Source organism: Phycomyces blakesleeanus (genome assembly GCF_001638985.1).
Source record: "Phycomyces blakesleeanus NRRL 1555(-) unplaced genomic scaffold PHYBLscaffold_25, whole genome shotgun sequence".
In the NCBI taxonomy this organism is placed as follows: domain Eukaryota; kingdom Fungi; phylum Mucoromycota; class Mucoromycetes; order Mucorales; family Phycomycetaceae; genus Phycomyces; species Phycomyces blakesleeanus.
Window position 1 is genome coordinate 237321 of NW_017265158.1, and position 16808 is coordinate 254128.

General features: G+C 36.1%; 6 protein-coding genes and 1 non-coding gene across 7 annotated transcripts; 4 read left to right on the plus strand and 3 right to left on the minus strand.

Annotated features, from left to right (window-relative positions):
• Positions 1-1080: 1080 nt before the first annotated feature.
• Positions 1081-3601, plus strand: PHYBLDRAFT_173305 (hypothetical protein; the record flags this gene model as incomplete). Its single annotated transcript, XM_018436996.1, has 5 exons — positions 1081-1207; positions 1311-1343; positions 1412-1621; positions 1689-2015; positions 2823-3601. The coding sequence occupies 5 exons, from the start codon at positions 1081-1083 to the stop codon at positions 3599-3601; spliced, it is 1476 nt and encodes a 491-aa protein (XP_018286339.1).
• Positions 3602-3810: 209 nt separating this feature from the next.
• PHYBLDRAFT_173306 (hypothetical protein) lies at positions 3811-7029 on the plus strand (the record flags this gene model as incomplete). Its single annotated transcript, XM_018436997.1, has 5 exons — positions 3811-3958; positions 4105-4218; positions 4277-4438; positions 4520-4822; positions 5594-7029. The coding sequence occupies 5 exons, from the start codon at positions 3811-3813 to the stop codon at positions 7027-7029; spliced, it is 2163 nt and encodes a 720-aa protein (XP_018286340.1).
• Positions 7030-7144: 115 nt separating this feature from the next.
• PHYBLDRAFT_173307 (hypothetical protein) lies at positions 7145-8455 on the minus strand (the record flags this gene model as incomplete). Its single annotated transcript, XM_018436998.1, has 4 exons — positions 7145-7315; positions 7388-7597; positions 7668-7973; positions 8030-8455. The coding sequence occupies 4 exons, from the start codon at positions 8453-8455 to the stop codon at positions 7145-7147; spliced, it is 1113 nt and encodes a 370-aa protein (XP_018286341.1).
• Positions 8456-10249: 1794 nt separating this feature from the next.
• Positions 10250-10798, plus strand: PHYBLDRAFT_68851 (hypothetical protein; the record flags this gene model as incomplete). The annotated part of the gene is made up of 1 exon (XM_018442017.1): positions 10250-10798. One exon carries the CDS (start codon positions 10250-10252, stop codon positions 10796-10798), a length of 549 nt encoding a protein of 182 aa, XP_018286342.1.
• Positions 10799-10929: 131 nt separating this feature from the next.
• On the minus strand, positions 10930-12113 carry PHYBLDRAFT_68852 (hypothetical protein; the record flags this gene model as incomplete). Its single annotated transcript, XM_018442018.1, has 4 exons — positions 10930-11133; positions 11167-11352; positions 11432-11704; positions 11796-12113. The coding sequence occupies 4 exons, from the start codon at positions 12111-12113 to the stop codon at positions 10930-10932; spliced, it is 981 nt and encodes a 326-aa protein (XP_018286343.1).
• Positions 12114-12326: 213 nt separating this feature from the next.
• Positions 12327-16303, plus strand: PHYBLDRAFT_173310 (hypothetical protein; the record flags this gene model as incomplete). The annotated part of the gene is made up of 10 exons (XM_018436999.1): positions 12327-12333; positions 12782-12843; positions 13030-13096; positions 13293-13366; positions 13448-13473; positions 13902-13959; positions 14463-14534; positions 14617-14721; positions 15227-15524; positions 15582-16303. The coding sequence occupies 10 exons, from the start codon at positions 12327-12329 to the stop codon at positions 16301-16303; spliced, it is 1491 nt and encodes a 496-aa protein (XP_018286344.1).
• Positions 15103-15176, minus strand: PHYBLDRAFT_t228. Its single transcript has one exon. It is a non-coding gene; the product is annotated as a tRNA-Ile (tRNA).
• Positions 16304-16808: the final 505 nt, after the last annotated feature.

A 16808-nucleotide genomic window follows, 5' to 3' on the forward strand; every position in this document is an offset into this window, starting at 1 on the left:
CCATAAAATCTGAAGATAGTTAACCATAGTACTTCTTTATGCACAGTAATATCTTCCTGAGCATTAACCGCAGTATAATGACTATTTCTTTAATTAAATATAAATAATAACTACTGCGGATAATGCGCAGTATTAGTTTAGAAAACTATATAAGACAATTCAATTTGTTGTGGTGGTTGAAGTTGAAGAAGTTTTTAAGAGGAAGAATTGAAGATTTGAGATTAGGAACGAAGATTTGTGAGAACTTGCATAAGATTTGTTTATTGAGAAAGATTTGGTATCAAAATTTGACCAGGTTTCTACACTGAACTACCACTGCTATTTATATTGTTTTGGATTGGGAAAATTATATGACTGGGGTCAGGTAATCGATCCTATCTGAACCTTAATCAGAACAACATGATCTTGGAATAATTAATATATGATTAATTATATAAATGTGTGTAGTCCCAATCAAGTATTAACATCAAAAGTAAATGTGTTTATGAGTTATAATTATGCTTATAATAATCCACTGATGTATCCTATATTATGGTGATATCATCATATGAAATATAATCACTATCATGCATGCTAAACCTGTGTGTTAAATAATAAAGTAATTGGTAGACACCTTTGACTGGAATAGCTGAGGCCTTATATTATTTCCTTCAGTCTTATTCTCTATTACAGCAGTAGTCAATACTCATTTATAACACAATTCATATTAATAAAAGATATCTTTTATCCTCTCTTTGATTTTATGTATAATCCTTGATCCCCAGTGGGTTTGACCTTTTGACTTTGTTATAGTAAAAGGAAGACCAACCCAGATTGGGAACGACCACTGGAAAAATAAGGACAATTAACATATTGTCCAGGTAGTCGGATCATAGTGGATATGTCAGGATTTTTTTTCATCTCAGCAGTTTTTTTTTATCAAGTTGGGGGTGTAGTTTTGATGTATTCTATTGGCTTAAATAAAAATAAAATAAAAATAAAATAAAAAATACGTTTTGGTTTACTATAAAACCGTATCAAATGAAATATTTGTAGCACTCTTGTTTCCTTTTTTATTTTATAATTCAGAATATATACACTATGTTTCCTTCTATTCAAATGCACAATACTGATTGCCACTGCACCAGATGCAATAATAATGATCAAGGAGTTTCCCAAGTATCGAGACGTACTGCTCAGCGTCATAATAAAAGAGCTAGATTTGAAGGTACTGAGATATTCAAGAGTTGTATAATTTATTCAGTGCTGTTATCTGTCTACTGAGTAATAATCGCTTTTATTTTTATTTTTTATTATTTTAAAAAACATAGCTGAAAAGAGAAGCATGGAAGTAGATACTGAAAGTAAGACATTTTTTATATGAAACGCAGAAGAAAAACTAATAATAAACTATTATATTCCATATTTGTAGTAATCCCGATGTATCAATCCGATTCTGTGGAAGCAATGGACGGTCAGGCCAACTCACCTATTTCGGATGCCGTCTCAACGTTTGACAATGACGTCTTTGTTGGTAATGACTACAATGGTGATGAGTCTAACACGACCGATGACAATGACAGTGATGACAATGGCGAAGAAGACACTGCCGAGATTTATGTTGAAGAGTTTAACAATGAGGGTCAGTTTTAAATACATAAAAAAAAACTAAAAAAAAATGTGTGTTAATTTTTTTTTAAAAAAAAAAGACCCTTTTGCTGCTTCTGGTATGCCCGAGAATCCAGTGCACAGATTTATTGCTACTTTTACAGTACTGTTTGCATCTCGTTACGTGGTCAATAAGGGTTCTGTTGTCTTGATTGAGTTCATCAACGAGCTCTTGAAGATTTATGGACAAGATTTCCAACTTCCCAAAAGTCTGGCTGGGCTACATAAAATGACTGGCTTTTTGTCTATCACCAAAGGCATCAAGCGATTTGTGTCATGTCCAAACTGCCATTGCATCTATGAAGAAAACATGTCCGTACCTCCCCATTGTGTTTTCACAAATTTTGGTGCATGCTCTCCTTGTGGTTGTAAGTTGATGAAAGAGTCAACTTCAGGTGCACTGGTATCAAAGCAAGCATACTTGTACCAGTCCCTCAAGCAAGCTTTGTCTGTTCTTTTCCTTCGTTCTGGTTTTGAAGAGCAAATCCGTCACTGGAACACGGAGCTTAAGATTGTCGATACTATGTGCGACGTATACGATGGAGCAATGTGGAAAGAGCTGAAGGATGCAAGTGGTGTCTTGTTTGTTACTTGTCCTCGCTCATTGATGTTGACACTCAACATAGACTGGTTCCAGCCGTTTGATGGAGTTAGTTACTCTTCTGGTGCAATTTACTTGGTTGTAAATAATCTGCCTCAAGAGGTACAGTTCAAGCCTGAGAACACAATTCTGGTTGGTTTGATGCCTGGTCCCAAGGAGCCAAGATGCGAGGAGATAAATAACTATCTCAAGCCCATGGTAGATGAGATGAAGCAGTTGTATGTTGGAATGCGAGTCCCAACCTACAAGTGCCCTTCTGGTGCTAATGTCCATGCTGCTTTGCTGATGGTTGCGTGTGACATCCCTGCTGCCAGGAAAACAAGTGGATTTACAGCCCACAATAGTACATGTGCGTGCTACAAGTGTACAACCCAGTTCCCCAGATTGCCCAACACAAATCAGGTGGACTTCAGTGGATTCGATTATTTGCTTTGGAATATTCGTAGCGGTGTAGAGAACAGGTTGCATGCTGAGGAGTGGAAGAGTGCGAGTACACCCTCAGAAAGGCACCAGCTGGAGGTCGAATATGGTGTTCAATGGTCGCAGTTGCAACGCCTTGGATACTTTGATCTAGTACGTGGAACGATCATTGATCCCATGCATAATTTATTCCTGGGGACGCCCAAGAGAATGATGGACCGGTGGGTCGATAAGAAAACGATTGGAGCCGAAGAGTTTGCTGCCATGGAAAAAATCGCAGAGACAATGGTCCTTCCGAGGGATTATACAAAGCTGACATTGAAGATTGGAAAAGGCTTTCCTTACATGAAAGCCGACGACTGGAAATCCTGGGTACTGGTGTATTCTCCTGTTCTGCTGCATAGTGTTCTACCATTTGAAATGTACAACAACTGGATGAATTTCGTCCGTGCATGCCGCTATCTTATCAAGCCAAGCATCACATTTGATGAAGTGAACAGCGCCCACGACTATCTGGAAATGTTTTGCAAAAAGGCTACCAAACTCTACACTCCCACCATCCTCACCTGCAACATGCACCTGCACCTCCACCTTCGCGAGACCATTCGTGATTTTGGACCCGTGTATGGTTACTGGCTCTTTGGGTTTGAGAGATACAATGGCCTGTTGAAGCATATAAAGACAAACGGAAAAGATAGTTTTGAGGCAACATATATGAGAAGTTTTGTTCAAAACGCATTCAAGGGTGACTATGCCAATGCTGTTCTGAAAAGTTCTAGCCACGTCCCCTTTTTCAACATTCTCTCAAAGCTTTCTCCGAAATTCACACCTACCACCACAGTCATTACTCTCTCCCCCCATCCATTCCGATTGCAATCATTCTTACTAGCACTGCAAAAACAGATCAATTTCGCATATGTAAAGTATACCTAAGTTCTGATAAACAGAATAGGTAAAATTGTAGTTCAGCTCACTTTTGTGAGTAAAGTATTTGAATAGTATTTTAAGCTACTCTATTGGCTACTGGCAGCTGTGTAGCATTAGAATGCAACATCAAACTCAAATAAAATAAAAGTGTGTTTTCTTTGAAGTCTCTTTCTTTACTATTAAATACTATTGTAAACCTTTCTTTTCATTTTAAAATGGCTCCTATTCGCAAACCAACTGTTAGAAAAGAGTGTCGATGCTCTATCTGTAAAAGCAAGACACTAGGATTCGATCGTGTATCTGTTAAAACATTTAAACATCATCAAGAAAAAGATAATCATGATATTACACATGTTCAAATGCGTACGGTTAATACATTTGCTTTACTTTACTTTATTTTATTTTATTTTATATCATTTCCTTTTTTATTATTTTATATAATAATAATAATAATAATAATAATAATAATAATAATAATAATACTAACACTAATAATAATAAATGTGTAGCCCATGAAGACACATGCGATACAATTAGTAGTGCTGTTTCTGAGCCTGTAAATCAAGAGGAAGATGGTTTTGAATTTGAACAGGAAGATGTTGAAATGAATTCTGAGCTTAGAAGTAAGAAAACTTATTTTATTACATTGATTTATTTGGGTCTAACATTCCGCTTTTGTAGACCTAAATGACACAAATGACATTTTGGATATACGGACAAGAAACCAACCTTTCTCTGAAACGGATTGCGTGTTTGGCCCTGAAGATAATGTCCAGTATACAAGTGACACTTACGAAGAAGAATATGAAGATGAATCCGATGTTGAGATGGACAATGATGAAGGTAGGTACACAGCTTTAGATAATATTATATCCTAGAAAATAGAGAGTTAATCAACGTTCTTTAAAAAAAATCAAATTAAAGATTCTTCGTTGGAATCAATCTCGGAATTGAATTTGATTCACCAATTCATTGTTATTTCGGTTGCTCTTTTTGTCTCGCTATACGTCGTGGATGAAGGAGCTGTAATCCTGATTGCCATAATCAACAAGATACTGCAGTTTTTGTTTGACCCATTCCGCCTTCCAGTGAGTGTTGCTGGCCTCAAACGTTTGGCTGGATTTGAAGCGTTGACAAGTGGTGTCAAGAAGTATGTTGCATGTAGCAAATGCCATGCCATATATGATAATGAAGCCGCCCCTTTGTGTTGTACATCACCCAATTTTGGTAAAACCTCCTTGTGTGGCAACAGCTTGTTTAAGTCTGGTCCCGGGTCAAAAGCACCCAAAAAGACATATGTATTCCACTCCGTCAAGAAAGCCCTAAAGACGTTTTTTCAACGCCCGGATTTTGAAAACAACATCAACTCATGGAACCGCGGCCCGAAAATGGATAGCACTTTATTTGACATGTACGATGGTGCGATGTGGAATGAGATAGTAGACGTAGATGGTATACCTTTTGTTGACACCGAGCGATCACTCATGCTCACGCTGAACATTGACTGGTTTCAGCCATTCGATGGTGTTACCTACTCCTGTGGTGCCATATATCTTGCAATCAATAATCTTCCACGCAGTGAGCGGTTCAAGAAGGAGAACGTGATTCTTGTTGGGTTAATGCCAGGGCCTAAAGAAGCAAGCACTTCTGACATAAATAACTATCTGAAACCGCTTGTGGATGAGTTGATGGAGCTGTACAAAGGTATTAAGATTAAGACTCACCAATGTCCAAATGGTACTTCTATCCGAGCAGCCCTTCTCATGGTTGCCTGTGATATACCTGCTGCAAGGAAAGTATGTGGGTTCACATCCCATACAAGTACAAATGCATGCCACAAGTGTAAGTGTCAATTTTCGAGGTTGGCTGGAACGAGTTCCGTTGATTATTCTGGATTTGATTTCTCAAAGTGGCTCCTTCGCACTAAGAATGACAATCGTAAGGATGCAGAGATCTGGAGAAATGCAACCAAACCGACTGAGAGACAGCGTCTTGAAGTTGCACATGGTGTTTGCTGGTCCGAACTGCATCGTCTTCAGTACTTTGACATTGTCCGCTGCACGATCATCGATCCCATGCACAATCTTTTCTTAGGCACTGCCAAAAGAATGCTGGAGAGATGGGTTGCGGATGGATTAATCAATGATAAAAAACTCGTTGCCATGCAAAAGGCTGTTGAGAAGGTAGTGTTGCCGCCCGATTACACGTCACTTGGGACAAAGATTGCCAAGGGATTTCCCTATATGAAGGCTGATGAGTGGAAGTCTTGGTGCCTTGTGTACTCTCCTGTGGTTCTAAGGGATGTGTTGCCGTTGCCAGAGTTCAAGAACTGGATAGAGTTTGTTAACGCATGCAGATACTTCACCAAGCCTAGTGTTTCTGAAGAAGACATTGAGAAAGGACACAAATGCTTAGAAGAATTCTGTAAAGGGTGTGAGACATTGTACGACCTGGACCTTCTCTCTCCCAACATGCACCTGCATCTGCACTTACGCCAAACAATGATTGACTTTGGGCCCGTCTATGGCTATTGGCTTTTCAGCTTTGAAAGGTACAATAGTGTTCTGAAAAATATCAAGACCAATCGAAGAAACGGGTTCGAATCGACATTTATGAGACAGTTTATTGAAGAGTCGTGGAAGGGAGATTTTGTGCGTCGACTTCTGAAACCTATGCATGCACTTGCATGTTTTGAAATTTTCGATAAGTTCACCACCAACAACAACAACACCAACACCAACACTAACACCAACACCAACACCAACACCTACCTCTCTCACTCTTTCTCAATTTCTGAATATCTTGAAGCTTCACAGAATCTTTCAATGATAATTCGTGGAAACGAGCCCCTGCCACCATCCGCCTTGCCATTGAAAACAAGACCATTATCATTTATGCCAAAACATGAATATGATTGTCTTGTAGGATACTATCAAGCTGCGTACAAGAATCCACAGATCTCAGGTTGCAAAGATGTAATTGATGACTCACCTTTCGTCAATGACTGGATCGAAATGGTGAAGTCCGTTGATCTTCTTGGGCAAAGCTACAAAGGGTGCATTGGCACGAATGGCCGCGGATCATACATACAAGCATATTTTACTGAACGAACTGGGTCGGAACATGCGTATGTTGGAGAGATTCAGTACCTTTTTGTTCACAATTTTAGACCAACTGTTTCTTCTCTAACATACAGAAATCCCCATAGTAGTCAGCATGTATTTGCATTTGTCAAATGGTTCAAATCCACTTTGGACAAAACAAGAGAATTAGAAGGAGTTGAGTTGTTACAGGATGAATTCTACAAGCAAGATTTTCAAAGCATCCTGCCAGTACATCGGATTCTCCTAACAGTTGCAATAGTAGATTACAAAACTACAAAAAATGTCAACAAAAAACTCGCGATTCCTTTACCAAAAAAAATTTACTATTAATTCTCATACACACACTTACTTATATATTTATCCTCTATTATTATTTCCTTTAATCAATTCAATTTCAATTATTACTATTTGGCCCTACAACAGAACATAGTAAAAAAGAAAATGTTTATTCATCGTTGATTGCCCAACGAGGCAATGACTGGGACAGAGTGGCAGGAACAGAGCAAGGCAACAATGTTGCTGGATATCTGTTCATTCTTGGCTTTGTTCCCACGCCCGCATTTAACACGTGATGGGTACGATCAATGTCGTCAACCATTGTCAACAATCTGTTGAACTGTATTTATTTTTATTAGTTCTTTATTTTTCTTGTTATAAAACTTATTTATTTATTCTAAATATTATTTACCTCTTCACTTCTCCAAGTGGGGCGAGCCACATGCAAACACCGTCGTGGAAGATTGTCCACAATCTCAATATCCGACTCACCATCAGACATGGCATCCTTCTGAAAGAGTTTGAGATAGGCCTTCTCAACAGGGTTTCCAGTCTTATATCCCATTGCAGCATCAATGGCTACCCAGTTGTCCATGTATGTCGACTTGCGTCGGATAGACATCTGGTTATATAGATTATAGCTTGAGAAAATAGTAATATACCAATTAATTTTTTATATAGTATATACAAACCTGAAGAGTACGACTGTTTGCTCTCCCCTTGCTGTTTTTCTTGGCCTTCTGCTCAGAAGACTCGTGAAAAGTACGATGACTGTGCTTGTACCTGTTCTTTATTTTATCACTTATCACCCGTGGGTGAGTACCAGCTAGACGAGTCTGGGTGCTAATGTAGCTCTTCAAGTAGTTGATAACAGCTACGTTATCGCGGTGGTTAATCTTCTCGTTCAAGTTCCACTTCTTCTTACTCTCGTTCTCAGCAACAAGAGCAGGGTCGTCAGACTCGAACTTCCAGTCCCACAACTTTTCCGCGAAGATTTCCTAAATACAGGTTGTTTAATAAGTTGTTGATACTAACATATATTAGTATTAATTACCGAGATAATGACAGAAACCTCGGCATCACTGAGGGAGGTCTGGGGGACATAGGATGGCATCAGAGATGGTCCTAGACTAGCCATACGAGTCTGATTGTTGGCATAGGCAGTTGCAAAGTCTGCAAATGCCGTATGTGTCTTTCCAGACGTGTCAACAACAACGCCCATCCTGTTTTTAAAGGCTGCCATGTTGCTATTGACAGCAGCAATGTCATCCTTGACACCGTTGATATTGTTGTTTACTTTGTTAAACATTTCAACAATTTCCGCGTATTGCTGATCTTGGATAGTTGCGGATGAGAAACTGGGGGCAATTTCTCGAGGTCCAACACAGCCAGCCAAAACACGGTTTGCAGAGGTAGATATACTTGCAGATGCTTTTCCTTTTCCTTTACGGTCTGTTTTTCTGCTGCTATTGGAAGGCATTTTTTCTTTATTGTATTTTTATTAAAGTTTTATACATTAATAAATTATTAAAATAAAATAAATGTATGGGTTGAAATATATTTATTTTTGTTTAATCAAAGATATACATACAAAATAAGTTAATATAAAGTAGATTTATGAAATAGCTGAGAAAAGGAAGGGATTATATATTATTTTCTATAAAATCCTTTATAACCTTGAACAACTTCTTTAATATTCAATATAGAACTTAGTGTTACAATATAATTTCGGACTATTCATTTTATTACTATTGTATTTTACTAGAGTCAATTCTCATCTAAACTGCCTTCTGTTTGAAAGCCCACTTTTTTTTCTTCTTTTTCTTTATTTTTTTCTTATTTCTTTTTTTCCTGTTTCTTTTCCGCTTTATTTACTTTTATTCTTATTGATGTATTTGAGTTCACACCCTGGTAAGCAATTTGTTTTTATTATTCTACTGTTATATTTATTCTTAATGTTTTTTCTTTTATTATTATTGTGGTTGCTGATAGTATTACAAGTCTTTGCCATGTTGATTAATGGACAAGAACAAAAAGGTAAAACGCGGTTATTGTGTATGTGCTTCTTTATTAATTATTTTCTTTTTCTCTCCTCAGCTCATCATAAAGACATACCAACAGCAGAAATTTATCCGGTAAGTCTGAATAATGTATTTATTTGTTTTATTCTTATATCTAATTTTGTTTATTTTCTATCTCTGTTAGTACTGCCAACATTTCTATGTACCTGATTGAATGGCTTGTCTTTGAAAACCGGTTTTCTTTGGTAAGTAATAAAGCCAAACTTTATTCCATAATCTTTACTAATGCGTTTTATTAAACCTTTCAGAACAACAGTCAATGTGCAATATGCCTGGTTCTGACGAAAGTACTGGTAAGTAACCATATTATTTAAATTAAAGAAAAATAAATATTTATATAATCTAATATAATTGAATAATTTTTTAGCCTTCTCTTACTAGTGAAATACCGTAAACACGCGTTTCTTTTTAGGATTCTATCGTATTGGAAGTATTTATATATTATAATATATGAAAGGGTTTGTTATTATATTAATTATGTAGTAGCTTATATATTAGATTAGACTATATATTGTCAAGCCGTACATATTATAAGCAAGAAGCTTTTTTTTTTTAAATAAAAACAATTTTTCCAAAACAATCCCTATAAAAATATTTGAAATGAAGTGCAAGAAGTATTGCAGTAGCATGGCATGTGTGAATCCTATAGTTTAGCCGTGCATAATTGTCCAATAAAAGTGTTTAGATTCGGAAGACAGTATACATAAATCCTGTTTCTTCTGTTAAATGATCCAATAGAATATCATTATTTCAGTAGACACTTTTCTCTGTAAAGTAATCCAATAGAATTCTACTATTTCAGTAGACAGTTTTCTATCAAAAATAGATTTTTTATTAGAATCTCTGTTTCAAATCAAGTTTAATTTAATGTAACATCCAAAAAAAAATGCCATAATTTGATTATTCTCTCTGCGATTAAATAGTTTAAAAGAACCTTACATCTCTATATGGATCATTATAAGTTCAGAAGTTATATGGACAACTCACAGGTAACATAACATATTGCGAACGGAATCTATAAATGCCAAATTCCAGAATTTAATTATTCTGTCACTCAGAATTTCCCATACTATCGCATATGTGTAGAAATCTAATTCCCCAGTGTAGCATCATCCAACCCACATCTTCCTCCAAAGGGTAACGAACCTCTCCCTCCTTCAACTTTTCTTCTTCAGCTAAAAAAATCATCACTGATGGATGAAACTGACTATGCCCATCTGCTTCAGCACTACAAAACATTCTATGATCTTCCCGACCTTGTCAGTTACCAATATGCCATGCTCACAAACTCCTTTGTTGACAATGAAATCACAAAGTTGAAGTTCATTGACTTACTTGGTCAACAGTACCGTGGTAAAAACGGTTCAGCTAGTTGTGGTTCTCTTGTCCACGTAATGTTTGTTGGTAGTGACGGTAGAAATACCCTAGCCTATGCTGGACAAATACAGTATCTCTTCACATACTCCTTTACACACCCTTCTAACAGCAATATCCACCTGACTCGCATGGTTCATGATCATCGACATGTATTCGCATATATCAAGTGGTTTAATACTTCCTCTGATAGATCGCGTGAGGATGACGGTCTTGAGTTTTGTCTCCCTACCTTCTCCCCCAATAGTCGCCATTGCATTGTACCTGTGCACCGCATCTTTTTAGAGATTGCTACAGCCAGGATTACTACAAGTAGAAATGTTAGTAAGATGTTAGTAATTGCTTTGCCAAAAAAGCTTTATGCTTAAAATAAAAAAAACCCCACTTGAATTTCCTTTTCTTATACAAAAAAAAACAGAACAAATTCCCTATATATATTGATAGTATTGTGTATGTAAAAAGTAATCGTAGATAAAAAGAGAGAAACATTTTTTTTTATTTAGAGCCCATCTCTAAGAGCCCACCAAGGAAAATTGGGGCTAATGTTATCCGGGACTGCTGAGTTGGACACACTAGTAGTGATCCTACGGATCCTTTGATTAGCACTTGACCCCATGGCCTGGACAGCATAAGTGTCAACAAGTGCAATGAAATGGTTGCACTGAAATACATTCGTTAATAATTCACTCAATATAATAATACACTAATACAAACATATTACTCCAAATTAATCTACCTCATCGCTTCTCCAGCCTGGTTGTACAATATGAATGACATGTTTTATGCCATCCTCATCCATTTCATCGGCAGACTCTCCATCTGACATTACTGCTTTTTGGAGAGTGTTGGCACAGTCTCTGAGCATTACAAGATCAATTGCCTCCTTATTGTCTTTGTAGGCCAGTACACGGCAACACTCATTCTAGTAATAAGTTTTGTTAATTTGTTATTTTTATTTTTAATTTTCAACTATAAACTATATATATTAGCATAATACTCACATCATCTGCACGGGCTGCTCTTTGTGTAAGAGCGTTTGTTTCCACTATCTCATCATCAGACATTCTCTCATGACGGGTTCTACTAGTGAAGTTGGTGTGCAACCTCTTTCGGAGGTCACTCTGTCTCATACTAGAGGAACCAAACATGTGCTCAAGGTTAAAAAGAAGTCTCTTGGCTATCTCCCTGTTGGGAGATTTGTTGAAAGCAACATTTGTATCCCATCTGGGCTTGAGGTTGTTGGCCAGGATATTTTCTGGCGTTCTCAAGCTAAGCTTGGGTTTTCACATAAGGTTGTGAATATGTGCCTGATAAATAAATCATGAGAAAATGAATTGATAAAATATTTTATAATATGTTACTCACATAAACTGCATTAGATTCTTCACGGGTAGGCTCATGGTTGGAGATGACAACAGGTGCAGCAACAGTGAGTTCAGCTCTCACAGGAGCAGCAAGGGGAGTTCTGGCCAAACTATCTATGGCACTGATGGTTTTGGTGCTGGTGGTGGCAAGAACGCCAATTCTGCCATTCATGTTGGTCAGAGTTTGCTCAACATTGCCGATCTGTTCTTTTACGGTAGACATATCAGCTCTCACAGTAGAAAGTATTTCCATAAGCTGCTGATTGGTAATCTCAACAGGACGAAGGGCAATTGCGCGTTCACGTCTTGTGTTAGTCATTGTCTACAGAATATAATAAAATGAAAGGTTATAATGATTAGTTTCAGATTATATTATTATTATTGCTGTCATTCTACAATTAAATTTATGTAAATTTAATTAAAAATAAATCGTATCAAGTTTACATACTTGAATTGTTAGAACAAGTGTATTGATTTGGGAGTATAAGTGTAGTAAGTAGCAAGAGAGTAAGAGCAAGGGAAAGTGTATTATATGAAAGGTATAATTATTATATATATTCAAAATATATTTGATATATGAATCTCTATTAATACTTCTTGTAATGACTGAGATGTAAATCGGCTTTCATATTGCTTTGGGACTTGATGAAATCATTTTAGTCTTTTGTTTTAAACACACTTTTTTCTTTTTTTTTTAAGATTTTTTTTTTACTTTTTTTATTTGTTTTTTGTTATTTCCCTCTTTTCTCTCTCTTTTCAATTCTTGTTATATTTGCAAATTTTTCTGGTAAGATTGTTTTTGGTTCAAAATACTTCTTTACAAAGAACAAAAGAATTAATTTTTTTGTCTGTCATAGGTATTCTCTGTTTCTCTCTCTTCACTCTTTACACTCGCAAGGTTTTATGGTAAGGCACTTTCTTTGTTTTAAAAGAAATATATACTTCTTTATGTATAACTAAAAAAAACAATATATTTTAATGTCATAGAAACTCACTCTTTGTCTCATTCTGATGCGCCATCTTCACAACAGTCATCCGGATTAGCCAGGGTTAGTAAATATACTTTATGCCATCATTCCATACAATCATTCTGACTTTTTTCTTTCTTTAATATAGGCCACATCGCCAAAAATACTCTCTACAATCAAACACAGATATTGACACAGTAATATTCTATTTTATTTTAATCTATTTCTTTTTAATATTTATCTAACTGAATATAATTTCTATTATAGATGAACATCCCTCTTACGAACGTGCCATTCCTCAAGAACTTCCATCCATGCTACCGTCATTGTCATGGTAAGCCTTTTATTTACTTCTATAAATACAATAATATTATTTATACTGTATATTAATGTATATTCTCTACTAGAGACGATATTACCGCTTTGCAGATAATATATTGGTCTGCAAAGAAATCCTTTGCCTTTGATATGTAAATCAATTATTCTATCACGCAATTCACAAAAATTAATTCTTTCCTATCGTTTTATAGTCAAAGAAATCATAATCCCGTGCTTTACTGTAAATGTTTTATTTCTTTGTCCATTTGTACTGAGTACTTCCAATGTAAGTATTAATTAGTCCATAAAATTTGCAGTATAAAATACGCACGCACTCCCATCACTAATGTTTTATCTATTCTCAAAGAGTACTGCTCTTACCCCTAAAAAAAGGTAACGAGCACCTCATTTTCTTCAGGTATTTGTTTTTTGTAGAAAATTTTTCATCCCAAATATAACAAGCTTGCCAAGCAAGAAGTAGCTGAGGATATAGAATAGCTTTATTAGATTTGAAACCTAGAAATGTGGTACTTCAGGTACGAAACAATAGAAAAATAAAATATTTGATAATAGAGACGTATAGAAATACTTTGAGACTGTATATAAGTTTTTTTTATTCATAAATAAAAAGTGTCCCTTTTTATAAGAAAACACAATCTGCTCTTGTCATTACGTCTTAGTTTCTTAAGGCTTTCTTCCTTTACTATATTTGGTTATTAGAGTGTATTTACTGTTTAACTAGTGTCGGTGTTACAATTATGACATCAAGTCATAAATCGTACTTCTTTAGCTCTTAGCTATTCTTTTCTCTTTTATACTAGAGCTTTAGGACTTCCTACTAAATTAGCTCCATATCGATCTGACACAGTTTACCCGGCAGTATGATATAATTATCTTAACAATCTTTAAGATATTATCTACAGTACTAACTGTAATAATTATTGGGCTGATTACTTAATTGTTTATATATATTTTATACTGACAAGATGATAGCTACTACGCTATCCCAATATGAATATGTTCTTATATGTGATAAATCCAACATCCGAGTGTCTGGATCACCACAAGAAACATTCTATTCTTTCCAATAAAAATAAAAGCGTAAACCATTACCAACCTAACAAGAACGGGAAACCAAATAAATAAAGAACATATTACTGGTCCATAATTTTAAAGACGTGTTTTTATGCTGTTGATGATTGAAGGTTTTAAAGAACTGTCAGTATAGGTGGTCAGTAAAGGTGGTCAGTAAAGGTGAGGTGTAGTACAGATAAACCATTGGAGCAATATACATCATGTAATCCATCTTTGACCTTTCCTGTTCTGTGTCAAAAATACCGAGATAAATCCGTAGTTTTAAATATTTTTATTTATTTATTAAGCATAATGAGTATATCAAAAGTGCTACCAAACCTTACTTGTGGAACCCCCCATCTACATATACTGTAGTGTTTGTAAGTCTTGCACATACAGTGCTAGATGACCTTAAAACCTAGTGGAAAAAAATATCAACTATGATATATCACATTATTCCAGTACCGTTTGCCCATATATACATGTCAGTATTTTTCTACTTTTTTCCATTGGACAGAAGTGTCAGAGTTGACACCGGTGAACAAAAGCAGTAGTTATAAGCAATCAGTAAGAGTTGACTTTTTAGGATAAAAGATCTTGACTTTGCTGATTGGTCTTTCATATATGTTTTAGATGTTTAAGATGGTGAATATACTTGTAGAAGATATTACTGGACAACAGGCATCTAAGACATATTATCGTAGCTATTCTTTTAGCCAGAAATCAATTATCATTTTGTATAAATAGTCAAGAAATATATTTAATAAAAAGCATCTTTATTCTTATCTAAAAAACTATTCATAAACTTGACAATCCCCAGTGGTATTGATTCTGCGACTTAGTTACAAGTGCCAGAAAAGAAATACCAGATCGAGACTTGACAGAAGAACAACCCAGATCGAAAACAACAAAATAACAAAAGATTAATATATTCAAACATAACTAAAATGCCCATTACAGGGGTCGAACCTGTGGCCTTGGCGTTATTAGCACCACGCTCTAACCAACTGAGCTAAACGGGCACTTCTCTTTTACATAAGCTTTACTTTTTTACATTATAATGTTTTTATAGTTTGCATCCATACAATTATATCATCAATCCATTCAAAATATTGCTTCAACCATTGCATCCATTGTCAAACACAACACATCTATCCTTCTCAACACTGCATCCATTGTCAAAAACAAATTTCCTATTGTTCCTGCCATTTTATCATCAATTTTCACATTTTCTCTGCCGATTGCTGCCATCTCAAGATCATCACCAAACATGTCACAATTATTGTCTGCTAATTGCATGCAAAGTCTTCCAGCCGAACTTGTGACGTTTTTAACCAGTATGCAGTCACAGTTCAACGCACTTAACGAACGTACATCACCTTTGGAATAACTTGCTGCTGAAAATGTCTAATTGCATGCTCAATTAGCTAATGTCTGGCAGGAGAATGCTGATCTCCAATCTCAATTGTTGCAAAACAATGGGACTGGTCCTGTTTCCAGCTCTGCTTCTCTTCCTGCACCTCAGTCAACTGCAGACCTTGGAACTGCTGCCTCCACTTGGGCCACCAAAACAAGCTTGATTCTGCTAGCCAAGACACCTCGAGTTTCTTCTGCCTGCTGGGTTGCTGCCTCTCAAAGACTGTTCTCTGACAAAACTGGTTCTGATGGTTTTGAATATGTTCATATTCCTCGCTCACGTCGTATTACGCACAGTGAAATGCACCGCTCTCTCCGCACTCTTAGTGTTGACACTGGTCACCTGTTAGATATTAACTTTCCTGCTTGTGGGGTGATTGGCGTTCTTGTCTATGTGCAATATCTTGAGGAATTTAAGTCCCAATTAGCTAGTGCTAAGGTCTCTCTTGTCAACAACTTTGATCCACTTGATCTCAAAAATGTTGCTGATCCCAAGTTTGTCAACTTGTCTGTCTCTGGTCTTGAAACCCAGGCTTTGGTTCTCCAAAATGTCTACTGTCTCCAAGCTCTCAAGTTTTTGCGTTCTCACTTGGTTCTGCCAGTTGCTCACTTCTTTGTCCAGTCAGGATGGATTGGACTTGAAGAAATTCTTGCCTATCCAGTAGCTGAGCACTTTGGTGATGATCCAAACAAAAAACGTGCTCTTGATGCTCTCACTGCTATGATTGAATAAGTGACTTTTCAATAGGATTAAGGAATGCTAATGGACTTCAACCTCGTGCAATCAAAGATGTGCTCAACCACTGTCAATCTCTTCATATACTGTTTATCATTGAAACATGGCTTCTATCTCCAGCCCGTCTTCCAACCTTATAGTCTCAATATCATCTCTATGGATCTCCTGTTGCTGGCAACTACTGCGAATCAATGGGGGTGTCATTGTTAGTCTCTCCTTCATGTCCTTATGCTGTCACCCAAATCACTGCAAAAGGAGGGCCAATTCAGTATACTAAATCTTGACCAAATACTGTCTGAATGAATAGAATTCAGCATAAATTCGATTGGAATTTATGATGCCAATTTTTTAAAATTTGTGAGCTAAATAAATACAATTAGTATACTGAATTTTAGGAATGCAAAAAGAAAAAGTGTGATATACTTTTATGTGATATATTTTGGTTATGAAAATATAGATGCACTTTTATCAGACTGCAGATTTTTCATTTTATATTGGTTTT